This window comes from Pituophis catenifer, unplaced genomic scaffold, assembly GCF_029215685.1.
Source record: "Pituophis catenifer annectens isolate HBS135680 unplaced genomic scaffold, rPitCat1.0.hap2 SCAF_1, whole genome shotgun sequence".
NCBI lineage: Eukaryota > Metazoa > Chordata > Lepidosauria > Squamata > Colubridae > Pituophis > Pituophis catenifer.
The window spans coordinates 233,910,294-233,937,062 of record NW_027256881.1 but is presented as its reverse complement, the minus strand read 5'-3'; the positions used below and the strand labels follow the sequence as shown (position 1 = coordinate 233,937,062).

The window sequence follows — 26,769 nt, the reverse complement described above, 5'->3', positions numbered from 1 at the left end:
ATAGGCAGTGTCTGCTTGCTTGTTTTAGTTGAGCAGCTGCGACCTTCATGCCTTGCATGATCCTGCTGGGATTACATACTTATGCTACATACCTCTGGCATTCTTTGCTCATCCTTCCCAAGAAACCCATTTCTCACCTCCCACTCTGGTGAAACAGCACAACAGGAGTTAAGAGGAAATGGATAAAACAAGTTGATATGTAAATAACATAATCTGTTCTTTCCTTTTCTCATTTTACTAGTCCTATTCGTTAATTTTTTATTATTATTATTAAATTTCTATCCCGCCCTTCTCCCGAAGGACTCATGGCGGTGAACAGCCACGAGATAAAACACATAAATACAAAAAATTTAAAATGAATTAAAAATAAATTAAATAATTTGGCTGAATTTAAAATACCCCATAATTTAAAATAAATTAAACATTTAAAAAATTTACATTTAAAAAGGGGAGAAGATTTCGGCCAGGCCAGCTTGATGGAATAGGAAGGAAAGAAATTTGTATCTTACATTTCCTCCAGAGCTCACATACATAGTGTTTTCACCTTTTAAGTTTTCCCCAGAACAGCAGTCCTTTGAGGTAAATTCAAATGAGTGAGCGATTGGCTCTGAATCATGCATTACGTGAAGAGCCAGTGCTGAATTAAGAAAAGGAAAACCTGGGTATTATTGACACATAAACAACTGATTGAGTTGGGCTAACTCTTTTTATTAAAAGCTACAGTACTTTGATGCAGTTAAGGGCACTGAGCTACTCACTGGGAGATTTTATTTATTTATTTATTTATTGGTTCAATTTATATGTCGCCCTTCTCCAGAGACTCAGGGCGGCTTACAATGCGTTAAGCAATAGCCTTCATACTTTTCATTCAACTCGCTATTTCGCCTGAAAGGGGAACATGGAAACCACATCTCGGTTGGTTGACTGAGACCCACCCCATCACAATATCCCTGTCAATATAAAAAAAAATGTGCCGATTGATATCAATAACATTTAATATAGACCCGCAAGCACCACTGAAACTAATCTCCGCACCCTTACTAGACGGCAACAACAGCCACAAAGTCCAAGAAAACTCAAAACCACGTGGCCGCTTCCTCGGGTTTTGTAAAAGCCACTGTGGGCTTTAAGGCGTCGCTGCCAGCCCGCCTCGGCCGACCAATCAACAGCCACCTTTCGCCCCACCCCCCACCCCCGCCTCCCCCCGGGTGCGGCTTGGCGTGACTGGTCGCTAGGATACCAAGTTCTCTTCTGGAGGGAATGAGGGGAACAAGAGAGAAAGGCCGTGGGTGTCACTGTCGGAGATGCCCGAAGGTCCGGAGAGGCGGGCCTGCGTTATCCTGAATGGAGCAAAGCCTTGCGGCGGTTACCCGGAGGACCGGCGGAATATTCCTTCCTCACTCCTGAGACAGTTGCGACTGTTGTACGTTAAGGGCAGGAGCGACTCCCCCTGGAGAGGCTATGGGAAGCAGGGCGCACACACGCCCTTGATCCCCGGAAAGAGCGCGTGTGGTTGTGAGAGTCCGTGTGGTGGTCACAGGGGCAATGGTGCCTGGATCTTGGCAGGAAATATTGTTTTTAAAAGTCTTTTTAAAACACAAAACTTCTTTCTGGCTTCTTCTCCTCCTGCCCTTCCTCCTCCTCCTCCTCCTCCTTCCCCTTCCTCCTTTGTGCTTTGCTTAGTCCTGTCATCTTCACAACTCCACATCACCTTGTGCTTGATATAATTTGTAGTACAGCGAGAGATTTGCAGAATAATCAGTCATTCCTTTTAAGCAAAAAACAAACAAGATCTAAACCTTCAGGTATCTTTCCCCTTCCCCCCCCTCTATTCTCTTTAGGTATCATCAGATAACATCACTGCATTCAACATGTGTTCGCTAGACCCTGAGATTCAGGTTAGTACAAAATTGAGTTCATATCAGTAGTGGGTTTCAAAAAAATTTTACTACCGGTTCTGTGGAAGTGGCTTTTTTGGGCGTGACATGGCTTGCTGGGCGTGGCTTGCTGGGCATGGCAGGGGAAGGATACTGTAAAATCTCCATTCCCATCCCACTCCAGTGGAAGGTTACTGCAAAATCCCCATTTCTTCCAGATCAGCTGGGATTTGGGAGGCAGAGAATAGATGGGGGCGGGGCCAGTCAAAATTTTTACTACCGGTTCTCCGAACTACTCAAAATTTCTGCTACCGGTTCTCCAGAACTGGTCAGAACCTGCTGAAACCCAGCTCTGGTTCATATGTTTTAAGAAACTAGGCTTAAAGTCTCTCATTTTTAATTTCTGAGAGTGGTTGTTGGGTGCGTGGGTAAAGCAAAAACTGGGTTCTCTTGGAGAGATGGGCAATCTTTTAGATTTTTAGGAGAAATTAGACAACTCATGATCTATTAGATCATCATTTTACAGCTATTTCCTTATCAGATTCCTCGGTGCCTTCAACAATAACAAAGCTTCTAATACTGAAAAATTACTAAAAATTCCGGGAGATATTTGGAGATGCATTTGCCTTGAAAATAGCCCATGCTGAACTGCATAGCACAGTCAAACAGCAGGAATTGAGCACATGAAAAGTCATAAAGTGTCATAAAGTGCTTTGTAATATTTTATGTCATAAAATATTTTATAAAATTTGCCAAATTTCAGTTCCACTGGAGTCAGGGGTTCCAGATTTTGGACACTTTCTGTAAATTAGCCCATTTGAGGTATCTCGGTTCAAAAATTGTTGCCCTACAATGCACTGTTTCACCCAGTTAAAGGTTACAAACACAAGAGTTTTAGTAGTATACTGGACAACCTGTGGCCCTTTGAGTCATTCTTCTTTCCGCATACAATGTAGGCTTGCACGCTTTCCGCTCCTCTATGATCCTCAGGCGACGGCTGCTGCCTTGGCTGGCTCGCAGTACTGTCTGCACTTTGCTGGAGGAAGGGGAAACCAAGTGAGTTGCAGACCACAAGGAAAACTGCACCCCTGCTCCCCATTTTGAAATGTCCCCCTTGCCAACCACCAATAGTTCCCAGCCAGTACTACCTCATCAGCCGGCATTCCAAACACTCTCTTGTCCTTCCTCTTTCCACAGATAATATATGTTTGCTCAATTTCTGCTCCTTTATGACCCTCAGCAGAGCCCCAGTAAAGCAGCTGCCACTGACGCTCCTCCTCCTCCTCCCCTCCCCAGCTGCCTATCACTTTGATTGGGGAGGAGGAATAAAGGGAGCAGCAAACCTCTGCTCCACTATTCAACAATGGTGTCCCCCATCAGGGAGGAAGAGGGCTCATCTGTCAACTATCAGCACTCTCCAATCAGCTCTACCTTACCAGCAAGCATCCCAGTCGCTCCTTCCCCCTTTCTGCATCAGTCATTACCATTAGGAGATTTCAGATTTTGGACTTGGCTCAAAAGCATCCAGTGGACACTTGCCCATCAGGCCTTGCTGCCAGCCCTCAGGGATTAGAGGGAGACAGGAAGGAGGGTGGGAATATGCCTCTCCCATCTTTCCTTGTGCCATGCAACCTACAGGTTTCTGGGAAGTATAGTTGAAGGTGTGATGATGCAAAGTGGCCACAACTTCCCCAAATTTCATTCCCACGAGAATCATGGGTCCCAGCATTCTGTAAGCCATTTCAGTTACCTTGCTTCAATAACTGTTGCTCTGTACTTCTCAATTTTGCCCAATTGAAGGCAACAACAAACAGACACAACAGTATTACGGTAGTAGTAAATATATAGATCTGATGAACAGTTGTAGTTTGGATTTTGAGTATGACCAGCAAGAAGTTCTTTCAAGAGCATACTTAAAATACAGCATATTCAGGTATTTTTATTTTGGTCTCAGCATTGCTACACTATGATAAACGAGTTTCAAGTATACATGCTGGCTTTTAGAATGATCAGAAATCTAATTGTTTCCACAGCAGTTTAAAGACCCATATGAACAGTTTATATATCATCATCTTCAGTACTATGGTTATTTCAGAGGTAAGGCGTCTGTTCTCAATTTGATGTTTCCATTTTTATTGCATCTGTAACATCCTGTAGCAAGAGATACTGCCTTTGTCAAAGGACTAGCTAGGGATTGCTTTTCACAGCTTCTTTTTATTGTTTGAACATTACAAAATCCTTAGTGCTTACTGTTACTTATCATGCAATAATTGCTTCATTCATATAATTCTCTATGGAGACCAGATGGCATTAAGCACTTTTAGACTTAGATTTCCTATCACGATGGATAACATGAGGCTTGGAGTTTCAATTCCTGAACCTCCTTTTTTATGACCGTAGAACCTCCACAGATTCTGAGAATTGACAGCAAATGAAAATATAAGGTAGCAGTAAAAGAAACATATCATAGCTAAAAATCAGTTTGCCCTTGTCCATTGTCCGCAGTCTGTAGGCGAGACAAGTTTAAGTTGTCCTTAGCTGTGCTAATGTTAAAATAATAATTTCCCCTTTATTCTGACACCATCCAAAAACAGCTTCAAGGTGTATAAAATCTATTAAGCTTTGCCACGAATTAACATGGAAAGAGGTCAACTGACTTACAGTAATAGGAGACAGAGTGGAGGCAAGATTTAGATCAGCGATCGGTACAACAAATTTTGGGCTATTGTAGTTTTCTGCCAGTTTGTGGATAGGTGGATAACAATTTAGGGGATAGCTTCTAATATGAAAAAAATGTCTTTTAGTCAAAAAAGCTGTTGTACTTATAATGAGGAAATATTGAAAAAATAACACTTAATGGTTAAAGGATTAAAATTTGCAGAGTTGTAGTCCAGTTTTAGGATTATATGAGTTTCTGTCTTTCAGCTCTAAGAAGAAGACAACTGGAAAACCACTTCTGAAAATGTTGTGGAGAAAACTGCCTGGACTTGTCCAAGCAGTTGCTAAAAGTCAAGATTGACTTATAGGAACACACAGATACTACACAATATAAGACACTGTTCTTTTACTTCTGTCTCAGTCCTAATAATCTGAAACAGATAATCCTTCCTCAATGGAGTTTAGGGACATAGGGGGAATAATGGACTTTTTATTCTCCCTTGACTATCCACTGATGATACTAGTGGAATTTAATAGAACATAGTTGATATTTGATATCAAAAGAGTTCTTGCATTTTTTCTAATATAAAAGATTGAAATTGATGATTAAACCTCCTTTTTCGGTTTCAGTCCTCATCTGCCAAAAAACAAAATAGGTCAGAAATGTTCATCCTTACTGTGATGGCATCACATTAGCAAACCTTCAGTGACCATTGGAAGCCAGCTGTCGATGGAGATTCTCAATCATCCAGGTCATAGTTGTCCCAAAGGTGCTTTTCAAAAAGCAGTTGGACAATCTTCAAGGAAAAAACAAAGAAAGTCCAGTTGCCTTTTGAAAAGCACCTTTGGGACTTGAAGGCCAACATTGTTTTTGTTTTTTTTAGTGCAGCCTTCAGCTGAAAAAATTGCTCACTCTTGAAATTGATAATGCACATCACATTAGACAGCAATTAAAACTGGTCCTATGTACAGTATATACCAGTTTCAAGGATTGGCAGCTTGCTATCATATAAATGATATTGGACTATAGTATCACCTACCTGAAACAAACAGACTTCTGGGAATCTGGGATTCCCAAATCCTCCAGAATAGATTAGAGAAATACTTATTTATTTTTATTTATTTTAGGAAATTTATATTGTCGCCTAGTCACACATGGCGATTCTAGGTGGCTTACAGGAATATAAAAACCTCATAAAACAAAAAAACTAAAGAAGAGAATAATCACATAATAAAATAATAAAATAATATAATAATATAATAACCCCCCACCCCGGCGACAACACATCACACGAGCCTTTTAATGGGCTCTATCCTGCTCTGGGTTCCCCAAGCCTGCTGGCAGAACTAGGTCTTCAGCGCCTTCCGGAAGAGGGTTAGAGTAGGGGCCATTCTAATCTCTGGGGGAATGATGTTCCAGAGAGAGGGAGCCACCATGGCGGGGGCCCTTCTGGGTCCCACCAGGTGTATCTCCCTCAGGGATGGGACCCACAGCGTTCCTTGCCTCCCCGCTCTGGTGGGTAGATGTATGAGGGTAGAGTGGTGCAAGGCAATGTGGAATCTGCAGACAGTTGCAGTTGAATATAACACATTGGCAACTGTTCCTATGAGCCTGGCATATATATATATGGTTTTAGTAATACAGCATAATTTCTCAATGTATTCGCTTGTAATTTTAAAATTAATTATAAATAACTAACTCCACAAAATAATATTACAAAATTTTACTTCTTAGATGAGGAAAATTTCCCTCACAAATTTAGTTTTCCTTTTGAAAGCTGGGAGAGCTCATGCCATTTATTGACAGCAGGCAACTTCTGCAAAAAAGATAGAGAAGAACATGATTCAGACAAGACCCTACTCTGTAAGTAAATTGAATTATTAATCTGTTGTGCATTAAATATTGAAAATGAAATAAAATCTTCACTGTCTGCCTGAAAAGAAAATAGTAGCATATTGTATATGTTTTTTCTTTGGCAGGTTCATTGGTCATGGAAACTGCACTTCTTAAAAGTAAACAGCGCATGCTTGATCAATTAGAAAGCCCTAGTATCTTGCGCTTACGGGAACCTCGGAATCTTTTTTCTCTTCCTAGAGGTAGAAATTCAAAATTGACCCCACTCTGGCCAATCGAATGTGAAGTAATTGAGGATCATATCTATCACACTGGTAACCTGAATCTTATATTGGGAATAATGTATTTGTTGTAATGTAATGTATTTACTGTACAAATAGAATTTTGCTCATATGACTGCAAATCATTCCAGAAATAACCCTATACATTTAAGAGAAAAGAAGGATATGGGAATTGCCAAGCTGGGCCAGACCAAGGTCTATCTAAGTCCAGTATCTCACAATAGTCAACTGGATGTTTCAGGAAATCGAAGTAGGAGATACAGACCTTGTCCCACCATTGTTCCCCTATAGCTAGTACTTAGAGCCATGCTACTCACAACCTGGAGGTATTCGAGGTTGAATATTGATTATTATGTCTTGAGTAATGAATTTTAGAATTTAATGTGCTGTGTGAGGAAGTGTTTTCTGTTTGTAACCAAATATATAAGAGAACAGATCCACTTTTCCACAGATCCACATGACTGCTAACAACTTTTGATGAGAAATTGTTTTTTAAAAATCCAAATATATATTATCAACAGAGTCAGATCCAACAGAGTCAGATCCAGCCAGATGCCATGTTGACAATCACTTTTATTCAAATGCCTGATGAAAATTTCAAAGAACTTAAGAAGGATAGCAAAATAAGAATAACTCTTTGGAAATAATGCTGAATTTCTTTTTGCAAGGCTTGTTTCTTTATGCTTAATTAGCTTTTTAAATAGGCATTTGTATTTTGCCCAATTTTATGACCTTTCTTGCCACAGTTGTTAAGTGAATTACTGCAGTTGTCAAGTTATTATTAACATGTTGTTAAGTGAATCTGGCTTCCCCATTGACTTTGCTTGTCAGAAGGTTGCAAAAGATGATCGCATGACAGCAGGTCACTGCAACAGTCATAATTATGAGTCAGTTGCCAGGCATCCTGACTTTGATCACATGATTATGGGAATGTTTCTACATTTGTAAGTGTGAAAAATGGTCATAAGTCCAATAACATATTGTAAGTCCAATAATGCATTGTAAGCCCAATAACGCATTGTAAGCCGCCCTGAGTCTCCGGAGAAGGGCGGCATATAAATCAAATTTAAAAAAATAAATAAAATAACTCACTTTTTTTCAGTGCCGTTGTAACTTTGAATAGTCACTAAACAAACTGTTGTAAGTTGAGAACTACCTGTATTATTTTATACCTTTTTAGATTTTTAAAATACCTAGTTGGTGACAAAATGGTTCAATAAGTACATAAATATTTTACTCTATTTAGGTAGTTGGCTCAGAACGTTCATTGATGTTCATTGAAAGAAGAATATACTGTATATATATATATATTAAAATGTGTTCTGCATGCTGGCATATCATACTGTGAATGGAACTGAGAGGAAACTCAAATTGGAAGAAGGCATCAACCAGAATAAATAGGAAGTATTTAATTTTTAAATTAGGAATTCAAAATCACAATGAAATAAGTATATGCCATTATTTGCTTCTTTATTAGAATGGGTTCCTCCCGAACCGGAACCTTTTTATCAGCCAACTGGAAATGAATTTGCACCGGAAATAGTTGGAGAGAGTTCTGGAACCGTTGTCTATTTCATAGAACCAGGTATTGGTATACATGGGGTGATAGTACATTGCTAAAAATATGCCTTAATATAGGGAGTCAGTGGCTGAGAACAGTGCAGGCTATCTACTGTAAAAGTTAAAAAATATCTTAATTTTGAAATCATCCATGTACATCTTTCTGAGGGTATATATATATCTACAAACATTAGATTTGCCTGTTTTAGAGTCTAACTGCTTGGTAGTTCAGTTAATCAATTACAATTTATTAATCATTGAATTGATTTTTAATGATTTGATGCAAGTTCATGTACATTTTGACATATACATGACTTTGTTCACCTGTAAACAAATTAGTTATATAAGCCTTCATTAAATTGAGAGCATAAATAATCTATGTCTTATTTTTTATGTATTGTAACATTTGAAAAATTATTGTATTTTGGCTTTTCCATAGTGGTTCTCAGCTTCACAACGTCTAGTATAATACATACTTATAAGTCAAATAATGTATCAGATAAAAATTATGCTCTGTAATCATTGGTCTCTCCTATCCTTAAGTAAGATTAGATTCCTTTATTTTTAAAAATACCATATACAGATACTTTAAATGCATTTTATTAGTCCTAACAAAAGAATAAATGGAGAAACTGGTAACCAGAGAGAATGATGGAAAACTAAGAGAATTCAACAGAATTGAATGAATTTGTTGATAAAATCAAAAGAGAAACTTGCAAATGGAGAATTAGAAAATAAAGACAAGAGTCAGCTGTGAATTAAAATACAGAAGAGAAAGAAAGTAGTGTAGGTAACAGACCATAGGGAGAAAGGAAAAAATGGGTTGAGTGAGACTTAGACTGCTTGAATTTAACTCCCTGCCCTATCTCAGGTTCTTTACTAAAGATGCCAAAGTACTTATTTCAAAAAAGAGCATAAGGTAGAAAACTATAATAAAAATGTTTGTTGAAGGCAGAGTTATGCAGTTTTTCAACTATTCTGCTGCTCCACCATAGCCTCTATAACATTGAGGATTGTTATACATATTGCCTTGCATGTATTATCTAACTTAGTTCTTACTCATCATTGAGGAAAGTTAGAGAAGTACTGTACAATATTTTTAATTTTGCCCAGTTTTTAGAAAGTAACAAAACAAATCAAATTACTTATCTGTAGTCAATTTTAATTGCTATTTATCCATGGGAGATTCGTATTTGTCAGTAATTTTAACAACGGATTTTGCAGAGTTAGTACACAGATCTAGTTTCTGAGACCAAGATCTACGATGCCTCCTTGACAGGCATTTCTCTTCTTCTGCAGCAATTACAGGTACCTATTTTATTGCTTCACGAGTTGGAGGATCAAGGCAACCTATCAAGTCAGCTGCCGTCAGCTTAAAAGATCCAGAAGACACCGTACTGTTATTTGAATCACGCTTTGAAAGTGGGAATCTCCAGAAAGCAGTCAGGGTGTGAGTAAGAAGCGTTGGGAATCATACAGGGCAGGAAACTGTCTGGGACCAGGAAAGGAGAACATTTTTTTTAAGCGAAGGGCTAGGATAATCAGTTGATGGACATTTATTATGCTATTGCATGAACATTCACAGTGCTACTGGTGAGATTTATTACAAATCCAGTGCTTGTAAGAGAGGCCTCAGATTTCAGATGTATGTTATTTTATCATCAGTTTTAATGTCCCAAAGGTGCTTTTTTTTCAGGAGGCAACTGGACTTCCTTGGTTTTTCTTTGAAGACATTTCTCATCCAAGAAGCTTCTTCAGCTCTGACAGGATAGTGGGGAATGGAAATCAGAGCTGAAGAAGCTTCTTGGATGAGAAGCGAAACGTCTTTAAAGAAAAAATGAGGAAGTCCAGTTGCCTCCTGAAAAAAAGCACTTTTGGGACAACCATGACCTGGATGACTGAGAATCTCTACAGACTATCAGTTTTAATGTAAGTTGCTATACAGGTGGTCCTCGACTTACGACTACAGTTGAGCCCAAAATTTCTGGGCTAAGCAAGGCAGTTGTTAAGGGGGGTTTGCCATATTTTTATAATCTTTTTTTGCCACAGTTGTTAAGCAAACCACTGCAGTTGTTGCATGAATCGTGCAGTTGTTAAGCAAATGTAGCTTCTCCCTTTGACTTTGCTTGTCAGAAGCCAGCTGGCAAGGTTACAAACGGTGATCGCATGACCCTGGGACAGTGCAACTGTCATAAATGCATGCTAGTTTCCAAGTGCCCAAATTTTGATCATCTGCCCATGGGGAAGTTGCAACAGTTATAAATGTAAAAAATGGTCCTAAGTCACTTTTTTCAATGCCATTGCAACTTTAAACAGTAACTAAACAAATGGTTGTAAGGATTACCTGAATAATAAATTATTCCAGTTATTTTAATTTACGTAGTTCTCTGCATAAATGTGAAACACCTGATTAACTCTTTGTAACACTTTAAAACAATTCTTACAGCCTCTTAAAAGCTAAATATGTTGCTAGTGAAATGTTTATCATGAAGTAATCTTGTTTCTCAACTCATTTTCCATTTACCAACCTTTCTGTGTTTTCTATTAAAACATCTATTAAAGAGGGAAAGGTGAACAAACTGCATAGTGAACAAACTGCATAATAATATGTTTGATCAATTGTATTTGGAGCTTATCTAGTCTGAATCACCTTAACTTTTTATGACACAACATGCTCCTTAAGGTTCACAATATTCCTTGTTTTGCAAATTTTGCCAGTCCTGTAGAATGTTCTTTAGTATATACATTATTTAAAATCTTATTCCCAGCATCTGTAAAAAAAATTACTTGTCTGCTGAGTTCCATCATTTTTACCAAATGCTGGAGGGCGGGGGGAAGAGGCTAAACGTTTATATGCAAATGTATTTGCAACTAAAAACAGTATGATTTATTATGCCTTTCATAAATAGTTCAAAGGAAACTAACATCTTGGGCAAATAATGCTTTACCTAAGCAGTTACTTTAGCAAGGTTTTTAGTTCTCCAGAACTCTTAAGCACTCTGTATATATTAAGTAAACTAACAAAGGAAATGAGAAGAAGAGTGAGAGATGAGACTCTGCTGAAAGTATCTTAGATGCAGGCATCCAATACTAGGGCATTGGAGCCTCAGCAGTTTTGAGTTCCAGTTGCTATTACTAAGTGCCAGGTTGGCCCATCATAAGGCTTCCCTCATCCGGAATCTTATCACAGAAGAGAGAGCTGACCTACCATATAGCACTGAGATTTGGAGAGGCCTATGGAGGCATTATTCTCTCGTGTCTCCAAATTATCCATGCTTTCAGGAAAGAAAGACAAAGGTTTTGGAATGTTGTCTCTGGAGATTCTCAGTCATCCGGGTCATAGTTGTCTCAAAGGTGCTTTTTCAAAAGGCAACTGGACTGTTTTTTTGGGTTTTTTTTTTTTTTGAGAAAGACGTTTCACTTCTCATCCAAGAAGCTTCATTGGTTCTGGCAGGATGGTGGGGGTGATGGAAGGATTAGTTCTGATAGGATGAGGGGAAGGAATCGTATTTCTTTGTAGTCATCTGGTCTTAGTACTTTCCCTGAGAGCTCTTGACGCCACTTGGTGGTTTACCTGCGACCTCAAGGACATCTGTATCAGAGTGCAAAAGAAAAAAAACAAACCACCAGTCTAGTTGCCTTTTGAAAAAGCACCTTTGAGTTTTTGGAATGGTCTTTCCATTCCTCAGAACTTATTTATTGAAAGTCCATGGGAAAATCTCAAATATGCAGGGCATGCAAGGAGACTATTAGAAGAGATCTGCAAGGAAGAGTGGGGAGAAATCCGACAGTGAGACAAAATTCTTATGTAGCTATGGAAAGCTTTTTGAAGTTGTTCCTTCTGCCAAAGGTGATATAAAATATTGACCAACTTTCTTCACCTGCCATATTCACTCTTCATTTGTAAACAATTGCACATAAGTATTAGGTAGTCAACTTTGCAGACGATGTAGAGGTTTTGTCAGCTTCCATTCACTTCAGCATTTATTTGAATTCACAGTTTAACTAGTAGTTCTTAAACTTTGCTTGCAACTGTATATAGGTGACACATAAGTGGCATTTTCACATTTGGCATTCCAAAAATACACTGCTTTCCCTATCAGATTTTTAGGGAAACTATTAGTACCATATGATCCTTGAAGAGAGCCACTTAGCTGTCTTTGTTACATCTTAGCTCTGTTCTAAGAAAGTTCTCCTTACTTACTTATTTCCCACCTTTCATTTAACTCATCCCCTTCCTTGCAGAATGGGAGAAAATAAAAATGAATATTTGCTAAGATTTCTAAGCCACCTTACTTTCCATATGAAGCACATCAGCTAAATACCACAGACCAGCAAGACTTAAGGCACTCAGTTCATCTCTTAAAACTCCCATTTCCCCAAAATGGTATCTGGCCAAGGCCACATATGCCACACAAATAACAAATTATATGCCACATTAACATGTTGATGGAAAGTGTGTATCCTTGAACTCTCTAATCACAGAGAAGAAGACCATAATAAAATGAATTTATTTAATCTTTAAATAAGACTGTAGGACATGTTATTATGTAGTTCTTCCTAGAGGAAGAGGCTGCTGCTGGCCTTTAATGCATCTTTGTTCTCTCTGTTTCATTTCAGAGGCGAATATGAATATGAACTCACTCTGCGGACGGATCTTTATACTAGCAAGCATACCCAGTGGTACTACTTCAGAGTACAAAATACTAGAAAAGATGTCAAGTACCGCTTCACAATTGTTAATCTGATGAAAGCCAAAAGCCTCTACAATATGGGGATGAAGCCTCTCATGTATTCTCAGAAGGATGCTGAGTCTCAGGGTATTGGCTGGAGGAGGGTGGGGAATGATATCAAGTATTATAAATACAACACAGAAGAAGGTCAAACCCTCTATTGCCTCACATGGACAGTGTGCTTTCCTAACAGCTATGACACATGTTACTTTGCTCAATTCTATCCGTATACCTATTCAGACCTACAAAATTATCTTTTGACTTTGGTAGGGAATCCACTCTATTCTCAGTATTGCAAACTCCGCCCTCTGTGCAGCAGTCTAGCTGGAAACATAGTATACCTTCTCACTATTACCAATCCATCCAAAGGTGCCATTGCTGCAGCAGCAAAAAAAGCGATTGTACTAAGTGCCAGAGTCCATCCTGGGGAAACAAATAGTTCGTGGGTGATGAGAGGTTTTTTAGATTTTATCGTGAGTGATGCTCCTGATGCTCATCTCCTTCGAGATCTCTTCATATTTAAAGTTGTGCCCATGCTGAACCCAGATGGAGTTATTGTGGGGAACTATCGCTGTTCGTTGGCAGGGAGAGACTTGAACAGAAACTATAGGACAGAACTAAAGGAATCTTTCCCCTGCATTTGGTATACTCGGGCCATGATCAAGAGGTAAGTGACAGAGATTTATATGAAATTTCTAAAGGCAGCATACATTAAGAACTGTGTGTGTGTGTATGCGCATGCATATATACAGAGTCACTGCATGTGAGTCGAGCAGCTATACAGATTTCTTTAATGATGTTCGTCCATCGTGTTCGAAGGGGACCTTGACATCTAACGGGTTGTGGCTGGGGTGGTTTTCTACTTACCTTTACTACCGGTTCGCAACGGGATCGCGTGTGCACACTCGCTTCGCTCGCGCTGTTTTAACTGTTACTTCCTGAATATCATACATATTTTTCAAGAAGCAGGTAAAATGATCTAATACACCCATGATTTTTAAGGGCTATCCCGTGTTTGATCAGTTTTGACAAAAGTGCCAGAGAATCAGTGTTGTTGTTTTTTCCTTTTATTTCTTGTTTCTAAAATTCTTATGCTTTCATTTTCTTATTTTTTATTTATTTATTTTTATAAATAATAACTCAAGGCAGTAAGCATATCCAACACAACTCCCTCCTCCTATTTTCCTCACAACAACCCTGTGAAGTGAGTTGGGCTGGCCCAAGATCACCCAGTCAGTTTTCATGGCTAAGGTGGGACTAAAATACTTGGTCTCCTACTTTCTAGCCTAATGCTTTAACCATTAGGCCAAATTGCCTTTATTTCTGCCAGAAGTGTACTGGATTACAGCTATTCTGCCAGTTTTAGTAGGAAAACAAGAATCAACCAGTTATTTACTTTAAATAAGTACTAAATCTAGCTAAAGATGCATCAGGCAGGAATTTTCAAATTCCTAATTGTTTGATACTGCCATACAAGTGGGGGGAAACAATGCTATATGGTTGTTTACATGTTTATCTGTATGAAATCAGACATTCAAAGGTTTCCTTGGATCTCACTTTCTTTATCTGTGTCTTGTGTCCCTTTTCTGAAAGAGTCCTTGAGGAACGTGAAGTTCTGCTCTATTGTGATATCCATGGGCATAGTCGAAAGAACAATATCTTCATGTATGGCTGTAACAATAAATATGCACAAAATGGGTTACTTCATGAGCGAATCTTTCCTCTTATGATGAGCAAGAATATTCCTGATAAGGTGAGCCTGAATGTATTCTATATGCAGATTCTAATTCAGTATAAATTCTCTAAATTTCACAGATACCATTTTATTTAGACTTCTTTTCATTATTGGAAAATATCTTTTTTTAAAAAAAAAACAAACCTGATTACAATGGCAAAAATTTTCCTCTCTTAAATAAACTACATATTCTGACTTGTACCATTTTTAGTTAATGGATATAGAAGCATTTTCTTTTAATTTGGTGGTGAAATGTGAGGTAATTTGGAACAGAAATTTATGAAATTTATATATTTTTTCAATCCTCTTGAACTATGACATTGATTTTTGTTTTACAATTATAGCAAATTATTCAGTATAAGCAGATAACAAAAAATTAATACAAACTCATAAAAATAAATCTTTTTTATTTTCAAGAAACCAGGTAAATTAATGCAGCTCCTAAAAATCAAATTAAAATTATACCTCTAATTTTAAACAGAAAAAAAAAATTATGTTGTAAACACAGAAAATGCTTTTGAAGCAGTTATCTGTTTATTATATGATTGATATATATATATATATGTATACATACATACATAAATACATACATGTATATATATACACACACACAAATGTATATATATGTATATATACATTGTCTTTTTTATTGTAAAATGGAATTAATTGGATACAGTTTGGAAAATGTTTGTCGGCCTAAATAATGACTGGAAAACAATTGTAGCTGAAGATTAGGCAGAATCCAAGCATAAGGTGGTGGGGAAGGGAAATGTGCACTTTATCAGAAGCAGGAGAATGAGGTGCTAACAGCTCAGAATGCAACATTACTTAAAAGCCATGTGTAAATTATTGGTTGTAGTTTTTTTTTAAAAAAAAGATCCTATAGTTATATGCCCACTTCCAAATTGTATGTAGCCAATCAGAAGAACACAACAAATAATATTCTGAAACACTGATTTGCTACAATTTCTATCTAGAATTGTATTTTATTTTAAGCTAATCCAAGCAATTCACAAGATGGTTTAACATTCAATGCCAACAATCCCTAGAAGTTACACAGTTTTTAATCTGAGAGATAAATGGTTTTTATTAATAATTTTTATGTCACTTTTTATGTATTCACAGTGGTGAATATACCCAATACTCCTGTCTCTATTTTCCCCAACCCAATAATCTATGAGGTGGGTTGGGCAGAGAGAGAGCGACTGTCCCAAAGCCAATCCAGACAACTTTCATGCCTGAGACAGACCTAAAACTCACTATCTCCTGGTTTCTAGGTCAGCACGTTCACCAATACACCAAACTGGCTCTCAATCAACTGCATTCTAGAGGTTTTTTTTTAAAAAAAAAAATGCATCTAATGAACTACTGGGGGTTAGTTAGTTATTTGGCCTGATCCAACAATGCTTTAATAAAGAAATGTCTCTAATAATGTAATAATTCTAATTTGGACAATTTGGATGTTCAGTTTTGTTTCAACAGCTGTAAATTTCAAGTTCAGAAGTGTAAAGAAGGAACTGGACGAGTTGTGATGTGGAGAATGGGAATACTAAACAGTTATACTATGGAATCTACATTTAGTGGATCAACACTTGGTGAGTGTACACCTTTTTTCTATTCAAGGCAGTACATTATATATGTTAAAAATGGCTAGGTTCAGATAATAGGAAAACAACCAAGCTCAGAGAGCACCAAGGGTCCCATAGTTCAACTCAGAACTACATGTATTGTCTTGTTTTTAATGGTCTGGCAGTTTTTAATTGGTCTTTGTTTAGCAGCTCTGCGCTCAGCCTACTGGATGGGAGGATTTGCCCCTTAGGCCTATATTTAAATTCATAGCTAACCCAGCCTTATTTCATTACTTGGGCTGATTGCTTCATGTTGTGCAAAAATAAAGGTATCTCCTTGTGAAACAGAGACTGTATGGTAAGAGTATTTAAAATTAAATACAGTAAAGCGAGCAGCACTGGAAAAAGAAGAATCAAGCTAACTGGCTATGAAATCCTAACGTCATCAAGGTGTTTTAGCATTCTGTCAAAGTCAATAGACTTTGGAAGCATTAGCAGCATGAGTGAGATCATCTAAAACTGTATCTCCTTTTGAATTTTTAAGGAGCTAAGGAAAGTGTGGGAGGAAGATCTTAGCTAATTCTGATTAGCTTTCTGATTAATTCTGACTAACCCTGATTGTAGACAGCATGGAAAAGAATATGACATAATTGTAGACAGCAAGAGATCAGAAAAACAATACAACTAGAAGAGTAAATTCTCACTCTACAGGAGCATTAAGCAAAAGAGGAAGGAGCAAAAGAAAGAAAAAAGATTAAATTGGATGCTCTGTCCTTTATTGAATAATAATAGGTACAATGGACTCTGATGGCAAAAGAAAAGACCGCACAAAGAATGCTGGTTAAGTAATAAATTATACAATATGATGAATAAAGGAAAGACTTTCAGAATTTTTTCTCTTGATTGCATATCAAGGTATTTACTGTACTAAAGACTAAAGAGCCACATGTTTATTTGTCTTTCTCAGGTGCTAAAAGTAACTGTCATTTTACTTTTGAGGACCTCAAATCTCTAGGTTATCATGTCTGTGATACTTTATTGGACTTTTGTGATCCAGACCGCTCCAAGGTGAGAACTTCCTGTTGTAGCTTAACAGAACTAGAAGATATTGTTGGATTGGTCAATGTCTTTAAATAGCAATAGTACATAGACTTACATACCGCTGCTTAGTGTTTTATATCACTTTCTGAATAGTTTACAAATACCAGCATATTGCCCCCAACAAGCTCAGTCCTCATTTTACTGCCCTCAGAAGGATGGAAGGCTGAGTCAATCTTGAGCTGGTCAGGATTGAACTCCTGGCAGTGGGCAGTCAGAATCAGCCTCAATTCTGCATTCTAGCCATTGCGTCACCATGGCTCCCATATTTCTGAGGCCATTGTTTAATGCTTTAATGTTGCCATTTCTCACATTTTGAAAATATGTAGTTTGGAAATAGCCATAGTCCATGCAATTCAAATCCAAAATGTCCAAATACCAATAGAAGACATGTATGTAGCCCACTCCTCTACAATGTATTCCTTTTCTTTGTGAGTCTGAAATGTATAAGAAATAATAAACAAAACTTCAACCAAGTAGCAGATACTAATTTTTCAGAACACATATGAACTTTGTTAACTAGAAACTTGTTAACTTGTCTGACTACAGTTGCCCCACAGGTTATGAACATATGAAATGCAAATTAGTTCATGTAGGAAATTCGATAATCAAAGGATAATTTTAAAAAAATCATACTGATACTGGTACATCCTAAAGGAAGTTCAGCTCTGTGTGTGTGTGTGTGTAGGTACGCATATGCATGCATGCACGTGCACATTCTGGTTGAAGAGATTTTTGTTGATGCCATTTGGATTTATTTTTTATCTTTTAAGTGTATTGTATGTAAAGATTGATATATTGTACATTTTTCAAATTGTTTTATATTTTGCTTGTTAATATTTATGTTACTCCTCACTGAAATGGTTAGAATGGTTGGAGCATTTTGAAGTATATAACAAAACAATATTTTCCATTTGGTCTAAGAATTCTCTGTTCTTCTCTTAGTTTCAGCAATGCTTGCTAGAGCTTACGGATTTACTGAAACAAAAAATCCAGACTAAGCTCTCAGAGTTGGGTAAAAACATGGAAAGTACTTGGAGTGACATCTCTCTATCTGATGTTGAATCCAGGTAATCCAAGTCTGCCGGCCTTTGGTGATAAGGGATTTTAGAAAAGTGAGATGCCCTATGGATTTTTCTATCCTCCAAGACTATAGAATAATCAAGCCAGGAGATACCATACTGCTAATATGTTTAGCTCTTTTATTCAGGAGAGGGAAGCTTAAAACGAGCTACATCTCTGAAAGCTCTTTTTTTATTCTGTTCCTCATACTTTTGTAGGCTGTATCTTGTTCATGTATCCAGATACCTGAGAACATCAATGCAACCTCACTCACTGTCTTATTCAACAGCTTGATTTCAGAGATGTTGCTGTAGCACATACTGTACATTCATTTCATTGGCATTATTAGTTTCGTAGGAACTGTTAATGTATGTGTAATGCTACATTGAAGGAATATACTAATGAGCATTGGAGCCACATCGATAGACATGGTAATTTTTTAAAAAAAATAATCATTGCTCTCTAGGTTACCTAAGAAACATCTGTGCAGTCTTTCCAATTCCATTACCAGACAGTATGCAGCTTGAATCAGAAATAACTTTCCCACCACAAAAACATGAGAAGCAACTCAAGGGAAGGGATATTCACCACATAATTAGTTTTAATGGCTTATGCCTGACAGGTGATTTGATGATGAAAATAGGTTGAATAGTTTAAAGTTTTAGGCATAGCCCGGGAGTCAGTTTATGACTAATTCTTAAACTTTCTTAGCAAAATTAGGTTGCTAAAAGCAATACAATGACAATGTTTGTTATTGTGCATCACATGAATAGTTTTTCTCTTATCTCTTAATTAGCACGAGTGGGTCTGACAGCTCCCAATCAGATGGTCCTCCCGCACACTTGCTCAAGATGGTAGAAAAGGTGAGAGCTATGCATTTGCAGAGAATAATTCCAGATGGAAAAACTGAAAAATATAAAATTCAAAAGTCAGTAATTTTATTACCCAGTGTCTGCTGTTACTGTTAGTTATTTATTCATAATTATATTTGTTATTTGTTTTTGCTACCTACCATAAGGTCAAAGGAAATGGCGATGTCACTTAGTGTAAAATTTCCAATTCACCTTGCACTTTGCACCATGAAGCACTGATTAGCTAGCACGTTTCTGATTCCCCCCCCCCCCAGTGATCTCAGCATTGCAGGCATTTGCTGTCTCATTTTCCTGGGGAGGATGTGGGGGGGGGGAGGAAACCAGCAGACACCAGTTGTGTTGATTAAATAGGTAACTGTTTCCAAATGGTCTGCTGGGTGAACACTCAACAACCTTCTGAGCCTTGCAGATGTAATTTTGCCACTGGTTTCAATAAGAAAATTGAGTTAGCTATTTTCTATTTAGAGCCGGCAATCAGCAGCTCTTGGTTGTATTGTGGAACAGAGAGTCTCAAAAATAAGATTGGCAAAGCCTTGGACAAGATCCCCTAAAACAGAATTTCCTGCAGCTTCCTTCTGATCTTTGTTTGGAGTTGCAGGTCTTGTATTACCTTTGCAGAGAGGATTTTGAAAATGTTTATTACACATCTTTAGCCCTGTGTAGTAATAGCCATGATAGCCAAAAAGTTATAGGTGAATGGATCCAGGAAAAAGTGTGACTAAATAAGCTATTGAAAAGTAAATTTATTCATACTTTTTTATTTTAATGTCATGTTAATGTAATCAGCTTTAGTTTTTGTCTTTTTTTTTCTCACTAAGCCCAGGATCATGATTTTCCATTCAAAACCCTGGATAGCATGTGATATCCCTCATTCTAAGCACCACACATCTCATAGTTGGATATTTTATTATTTCTGCATGATCAGATACAGATTCAAATTGAAGATGCATTAATCTAGGAAGATTTTGATTCAAACATGAAGAATCCATGAGTCAAGTAGTTTCTTCTGGAAACTTGGTTGCATTCTTTGCATTGCTTAAATTTTCACCCTGGAATTTGTTCCTGGAATTCAGTAATTTGATTCATGATGAGATGGAATGATCCACAGCAGAAATATAAAGTAGAATTTATTTTTACATCCTATATTTTCTGATGGTTACAAGCTGTCATAGAGTATCTCCAACAGACGGTCATCTAAATCTGTGTGAAGATCTCCAATGAAGGAGAACTTCATGTGTCAACCTCTTCCATTGGCTGATAGCTCCTAACATCCTCTTGTTGTCAAGCCTGAAAGTACATCTTTGTAATTTCTGCCTCTGGAGAAATAGACAATGCATTCAGTTCGGGTCACCATGATACAAAACAAATGTTGAGGCCCTAGAAAGAGTGTAGGGTGTAGAGAAGAGCAACAAAGATGATAAGGGGTCTGGAAGCTCAATCATATGATCATTGGCTAAGGGAACTAGGTATGTTTATCCTGATGAAAGAAGGCTCGGGGAGACATGATAGCAGTCTTCCAATACTAGAAGGGCTATCGCAGGGAGCAGGGGCTCAATTTATTCTCCATAGCACCCAAGGGCAGGACAAGAAGCAATGGATAGAAGCTCATCAAAGAGAGATCCAACCTGGAACCTAGGAGGAATTTCCCATCAGTGAGAACAATTAACAAAGAAAAAAACAGCAGTCTGTAATCTTTTCTGAAGTTGCATTCTATAGTTAGTTGTGTTCATGCTGGAAATGGAAATGATAAACAAGTGTGATTTTTTTTTCTCTCTAACTCTACCTACTTTGTGAGAATATTGCATGCATTTCCAAAGCAAAAAGTTCTTGTGGTTAAATATTGTGAAAATAACAGGATTACTAAATGGTTCACAATGAAGAAGTGAAACAAATGAAAAACTTTGACAATTGTATATTTCAAAATAAGGGGACCAATAATTAATCGTTTGTTTCTTTATTGCAGCAAGATTTGGAAAAGCTAACACCATCTTTACACAACAATAGGATCCAGTTTGTATGTCTTTAGCATATTCCTATATTCCAGCCTGAACATGGCTAAAACCTTAATTATGTTTTTCTTATTCCACCCCAAAACATATTTTAACCACCTCAATGCATTCAAAAATTTATTCATGATTTTTGTAACAATCGAGCTGATTTGACATAGGTTAATGTATCACAATTTGATCATTGATATATTTAATTATTGGAGTATTTCTTTTTGGAGGACTGTAATGAGAAGAAGAAAAAGAAGAAGAAGAAACTTCTACGAACCAGGAAAGAAAGAAATGATTTGCATCAGCAATTTTCTGTGAGCCATGCATTAAAGCACAAGGAAAAAGTTCTGGTAAGAAGCAAATAAAATCAGGTCAAACGTAGCTTTATTGGTTAGAAGTAAACTAGAAAAGTTTTCTATTAGAATGCAAAATTAATTAATTTGAATCTATGTAAGGCATATAAATATTTTTGTATCTTTGAATAAAGATGTCCAAAATTTTATGTCCTATTTTAACATTGCAAATGCTATTTCAAATTTGCTATAATTTCTACAGTAAGGAACTGCAAGAAAGGCAAGTAATGTTCATTAAACATTATCAGCAAATATATTTATAACATAAGAAAAGCAGAGTCTTAAGACATACATTTGTCTGATATAGGGCCATCTGGGTAATTCAGTCTTTTTATTTTTGCAGGGAGAAAACTCAAGTAACTGTCAAAAGTGTCAAGGTAAGACATTTATCTTGGTATACTGTGAGGTATGCTGGGAATTATCCCAGTTCCCTATCCCAATTATTAACACTCTACATGTATTATGGAAAAATTCATCTTGTTTATGTGAAATTATGATTACTATCAAAATTCCCTGTTCCAGCATCTTTATCTTATTAATTTATATTTGTACCTCTTAGTTTCATGCAAGTAAGCCATAAACTTGGTTATATCACATTTATTTATTTATTTAGTCATATTTCTATGCCGCCCACTCTCCGAGGACTCTGGGCGGCTTACACCAAAGACAGTATACTAAATAGCATATTGCAACTGTCATCCAGCCTAATAGTTGATTTCCCTTCCAAACCTTTCACATAATATATTATTTTTAAAATTGCCTCTACACATTATTATTGTTTGAGAGCATTCAGTAGCAATAGTAATAGCACTTAGACTTATATACTCCTTTACAGTGCTTTACAGCTCTCTCTAAGCCAGGACTGTCATGCACTGGCCATGCCCATGACCCGTTTAGCAAAGGGGAAAAAAAGTCCCAATATGTCACATGATGACGGCATGAGTTTGACACTCCTACTCTAAGTGGTTTACAGACTCAGCATATTGTCCCAACAATCTGGGCCCTCATTTTACTGACCTTACTGCATTCTAACCAGTGCGCCACCATGGCTCATGGTTTAACAGGCTGACAGTAGTACAAATCCTGCCTTGAAGCTCTTTTCCACTGGTTCAAAATAGAGATTCTATAAAAATAATAATGGAATAATGTGAGCTCAAACCTCACTCATAATAATCCAGTGAGAGTGCCATGGTATGAGTTATAGATTTGAGTTTAGAAATTATGATTTTTGTGTTTGAATACAATTGTAGACATGAAATATTCCTTCTAAACCTTGGGCATGAGATAATGTTTAATGTGTTCAATACTAAATATCTATTTTATTCAATACCACTTTTTGCCTTTGACAAAGCAGAGCAAAAAAAAATATGGTAGAATATCATCCTTTCAAGACTTCTGTGTAACATTGTTCAGATCTCACAAAAAGGATTTTGTTGTATTCTATTGAGCCACTAAATATCTATGCAAATGTATTTCATTTGGAACACATTAAGTGAATAGGTAAGAGTTTTTCTGATTCCAGAAAACTATATTTTAGAGAATTTTGAGATCCTTTCACTTGATATGTGCTTTCTACAAAATATCTGCTATATAGAGATTCCTAGAGGAAAACAGATTGTTCCCCTGACTGAATGTGAGTTCAGGATCAAGAATCCTAGCCCCCTCCTGATATCCACGATTCCTCTATCACCAATACAGCGACCCAGCTTCACAACAGCAACCATCAAACAGCTTCCTGCTCCATTTTATGTGCATTCCAATGGTGAACTTAATGGGAAACAGGATGCAGGTATGAGAAGCTGCATATGCCAAAAGACTAGCAAATTTTGTGGAACGTGTAAGAAATAAGTATTACTGGAAGTATGGCTAATTATAATAAAAGATTTCAATAGATTTAAAAAAATACAAAGTTTGGAGTAAAGCATGACCATATGTGTATAATTAAAATGCCACTCAGACACCAATTCTGTACCATGGGCTATGTAAATGCAGAAACTGGTCTATTATAAACTGCACCCTCGTCATCTACGTAGAGAAAAAGCTGTTTAAAAAAAATGTATTACTGCTATTACTTTATGATTTTGCGGATGCTTTTCCAAAACATATTTTTGTTTCTCTATAGGTATCTCTCTTCCATCATCCTGCCCTGGAGTCAAACGGTACAGGTATTCCCATTTCCCAACTCTTGGAGATTACAATGAGTGTTTAGTGAAATGGCATTGGTGTGTGCCCCAGACACTAATCCTCGAATAGTTAAAGCACTTTTTAAAATGAATATTGTCCTGATGTACTGCTCCATGTTTGATGTGTGTCTTTGAAGTTAGGTATTTAGCTTTGAATAGGAATGCCGTTGATTACAATAACCATTGCTGTTCATCAGATTCTTTGGTCCTTTCCTCACTTACACTTAAGCATGAAACAAACGTGCCCGTTCAACATGTACCCACCCATCTCGTCACACTCCTCCATCGCCATAAAATTCTTCTTCTTCCTTGCAGAGCTGCTGCTGTATTCAACAGGCTTGCTGACTTTTGGAAAACGGTGGTGAACAAGCTCTTATGTTCTAAGAGGATAATATATATATTCTCTCTATATAGATATTCAGGAATGGAAGACATGCAGAGAATGTCCATTGGGTTAATGTCCCTATATATAGCCCTAAACCAGAGGAAGCAATTCCCTACTATTTGGGTGGAAAATGCAAGTTAAGTCAGTTCAGAATTGACATCCCACAATATTATCCCATAGGCAATTTAAGAATATGTGATGCCTCTGACATTTGGCCAAGTCCTATTGAAAATTAAATATGTTTATTAATAAAATCCCATAATGATTTATAAAAACTATTGAGTTCAGTAATGACTTTCTGAAAACTACTGGTTTTAGGAAGATCAGCAAAGGCTAGTTTTATAATTCTTTTCAATATTTTTTCTTGATATAAGTGTAATAAACTTGAAGTACTTTGAACTAAACTGTTCCAGGTTTCTTGCACTTCACAATTTGCAACATGTTTTGCATTTTAGGCTTAAATGGTAGATGCATGCCATCCTACAACCCTAAATATATTTTTAAAAAGGGAGATTAATTATGAAAGAACACATCATCATTCACCAATTACAATTACGTTTAAGTTCTTAGAATTCAGGCATGGTGAACAGAATATTTACTGCAGACATTGTTGTCTGCTTATATATAGGTCACATTATTTATCATCTGAAGAAATACATTAAAATTATTACATGCATTTTTAACCCCTAACCATCAAGTTCACATCCATTCTATGATGCTGTGTTGCTTCTGAGTTTTTTTTTAAAAAAATTATATATTTACCCAGTAGTTGTGATAGGAAATGTGTTTCTTCTTTCCATCATTCTTTCACTATTATCTTTATCAAAATCCTACTCCCCAGAAGGAAAAGTGATTAACTATATTTCTCCCTAAGGACAAACCATAATTAGTGAAAGGGATTATGAAGGAAAATCATTAAACAGTCTAACCCCCAGTACCATAGTTTCTGTGAGGAAACTGGAATCCATTTGAGACTACTTCAAAAAGACAGAGGAAATGCATCGAGATTTGTTCTTTTTTTAAAAAAAAACCATTGAAGATGGGTTGGAACAACCATAAAGTGTACTTTGATTGGTAGAACTACAAGCCATCTATTTGAAAATATTGCTATATATTGTTTTTTATGATCATAAACTTATTTAACACTCCCCCCACTTCCTGTTTAGGTCCTTGTGGTGGAATCCTGAAGTACCTTCTGTGACTTCAATGCTACGTCGAAGTCTTTCCTTGAAATCTCAGATGTTATTAGGCAATAGACCTAGGTGGCACTTGAGTCAAAGCAGGTCACAGGTTCTTCCTCATCGAGAATTCATATGGAAGCCTTTCCAAATTGACCCCATACTTCTGAGAGCAGAGAATGAATACTGTGCCAATACCAAGGGACTTCAAAAAGCAAACGGCCACAAATATTCATCACAAGATAGCAGAGAAACTACTCAAGGCATTAGGTTTGTGTACCAGGAACCATGAAACCATGAATTTTTAATAAGCTACACTGAGTTTAACAGCTGGTCAATGGGAAAGCAGGCAGTCTCCTGTTCTGATTATTTGTCACAAGACTTTAGTGCAAAGACATCTTTAGTGAATGAGAATTTGGAGCCTTCATTACGAAGACAGTAAATTCCCTTTCCACAGATTAATTGCAAACTATTCTGAAGGACGGGTTTTCCTCCTTCAATTAATATCTTAAGAGAAGTTGCATACAGATTACCCACCTATTTGTTTTGCTGATAAGAAATAAAGAGGGCTATGTGTGGAAGGAGATTTGTGCCACAAAGGAGAATTATCAGCAGGAAGCTTCATGAACCTATTGGTAGTTTTTCATCTCCTCTTGATTATTTTAATAATGTGCTCCCTAATGAGATTCAAAATCAGCTCAGAGAAAAATCAATGCATGAATTTAGAACAAATTCAATGAACAAAGGGAGAGTTAAGTGTCCTTCCTTCTTCTTGATTTTTCTTACAAATATCTCCACCACCATTAAATTCATATAACATTGGCAAATGTTGCTTTAGAAAACTTCTGCAATAGAATATTACTCAACTCTTTTCTAGTAGGAAAAATATTATGCCTAAGTAATGTATGCATAAGGTTTTCTTTTTTATGATGAAGGATAAATCGCAAATTCTAGAAACTCAGTTTTATTGTTCATAGGCTATTGTAAGAATACACCTGTTTATTGCTACAATGCACAAAAAGCAAGCAAAACTGTTACTGCATTTTTATCCTTTGGGTGAATGTATCACTTCCCTATTTCTTAGGAGTACACTGACAGATTTGGACTCTCATTACTGCCTTAGCTCATAATTTAAAAAGAAAATGTGTATACATTAGAGTACAGAAAATTTGTGCTGAGGATGCAGAGATCATAAAATAATGTTTATGTTCTTAAAGTTGGGCAAAATTAAATCTCTGTTAAAGTATATTTATTGAAGCCATGTATCGGAATGTGTATTTTGTTATGGATTTGGTGTAACATTAATGAAGTTTATATGTGACTTACAAAGGTTAACAGATTTTGAAACTTATTCAGACTGGGTTTTGTTCTGTT

The 26,769-nt window shown here is 36.9% G+C and overlaps 1 protein-coding gene across 1 annotated transcript; it reads left to right on the top strand.

The window, feature by feature from the left end:
* Positions 1 to 1,871: 1,871 nt before the first annotated feature.
* AGBL2 (AGBL carboxypeptidase 2) lies at positions 1,872 to 25,687 on the top strand. The gene is made up of 17 exons (XM_070957171.1): positions 1,872 to 1,898; positions 3,911 to 3,974; positions 6,271 to 6,399; positions 6,516 to 6,704; positions 8,149 to 8,256; positions 9,531 to 9,681; positions 12,852 to 13,631; positions 14,558 to 14,717; positions 16,168 to 16,294; positions 17,235 to 17,335; positions 18,311 to 18,435; positions 19,224 to 19,290; positions 21,527 to 21,646; positions 21,993 to 22,026; positions 23,244 to 23,438; positions 23,772 to 23,814; positions 25,384 to 25,687. The coding sequence occupies exons 1-17, from the start codon at positions 1,872 to 1,874 to the stop codon at positions 25,685 to 25,687; spliced, it is 2,724 nt and encodes a 907-aa protein (XP_070813272.1).
* The last annotated feature ends 1,082 nt before the right edge of the window (positions 25,688 to 26,769 follow it).

Excerpts from the sequence above, each read along its gene's own strand:
- AGBL2 (XM_070957171.1), top strand. The coding sequence starts at position 1,872 with ATGTGTTCGCTAGACCCTGAGATTCAG. Across the intron at positions 13,632-14,557 it reads ACTCGGGCCATGATCAAGAG|AGTCCTTGAGGAACGTGAAG; the intron begins GTAAGTGACAGA and ends CTTTTCTGAAAG. Across the intron at positions 16,295-17,234 it reads ATTTAGTGGATCAACACTTG|GTGCTAAAAGTAACTGTCAT; the intron begins GTGAGTGTACAC and ends TGTCTTTCTCAG.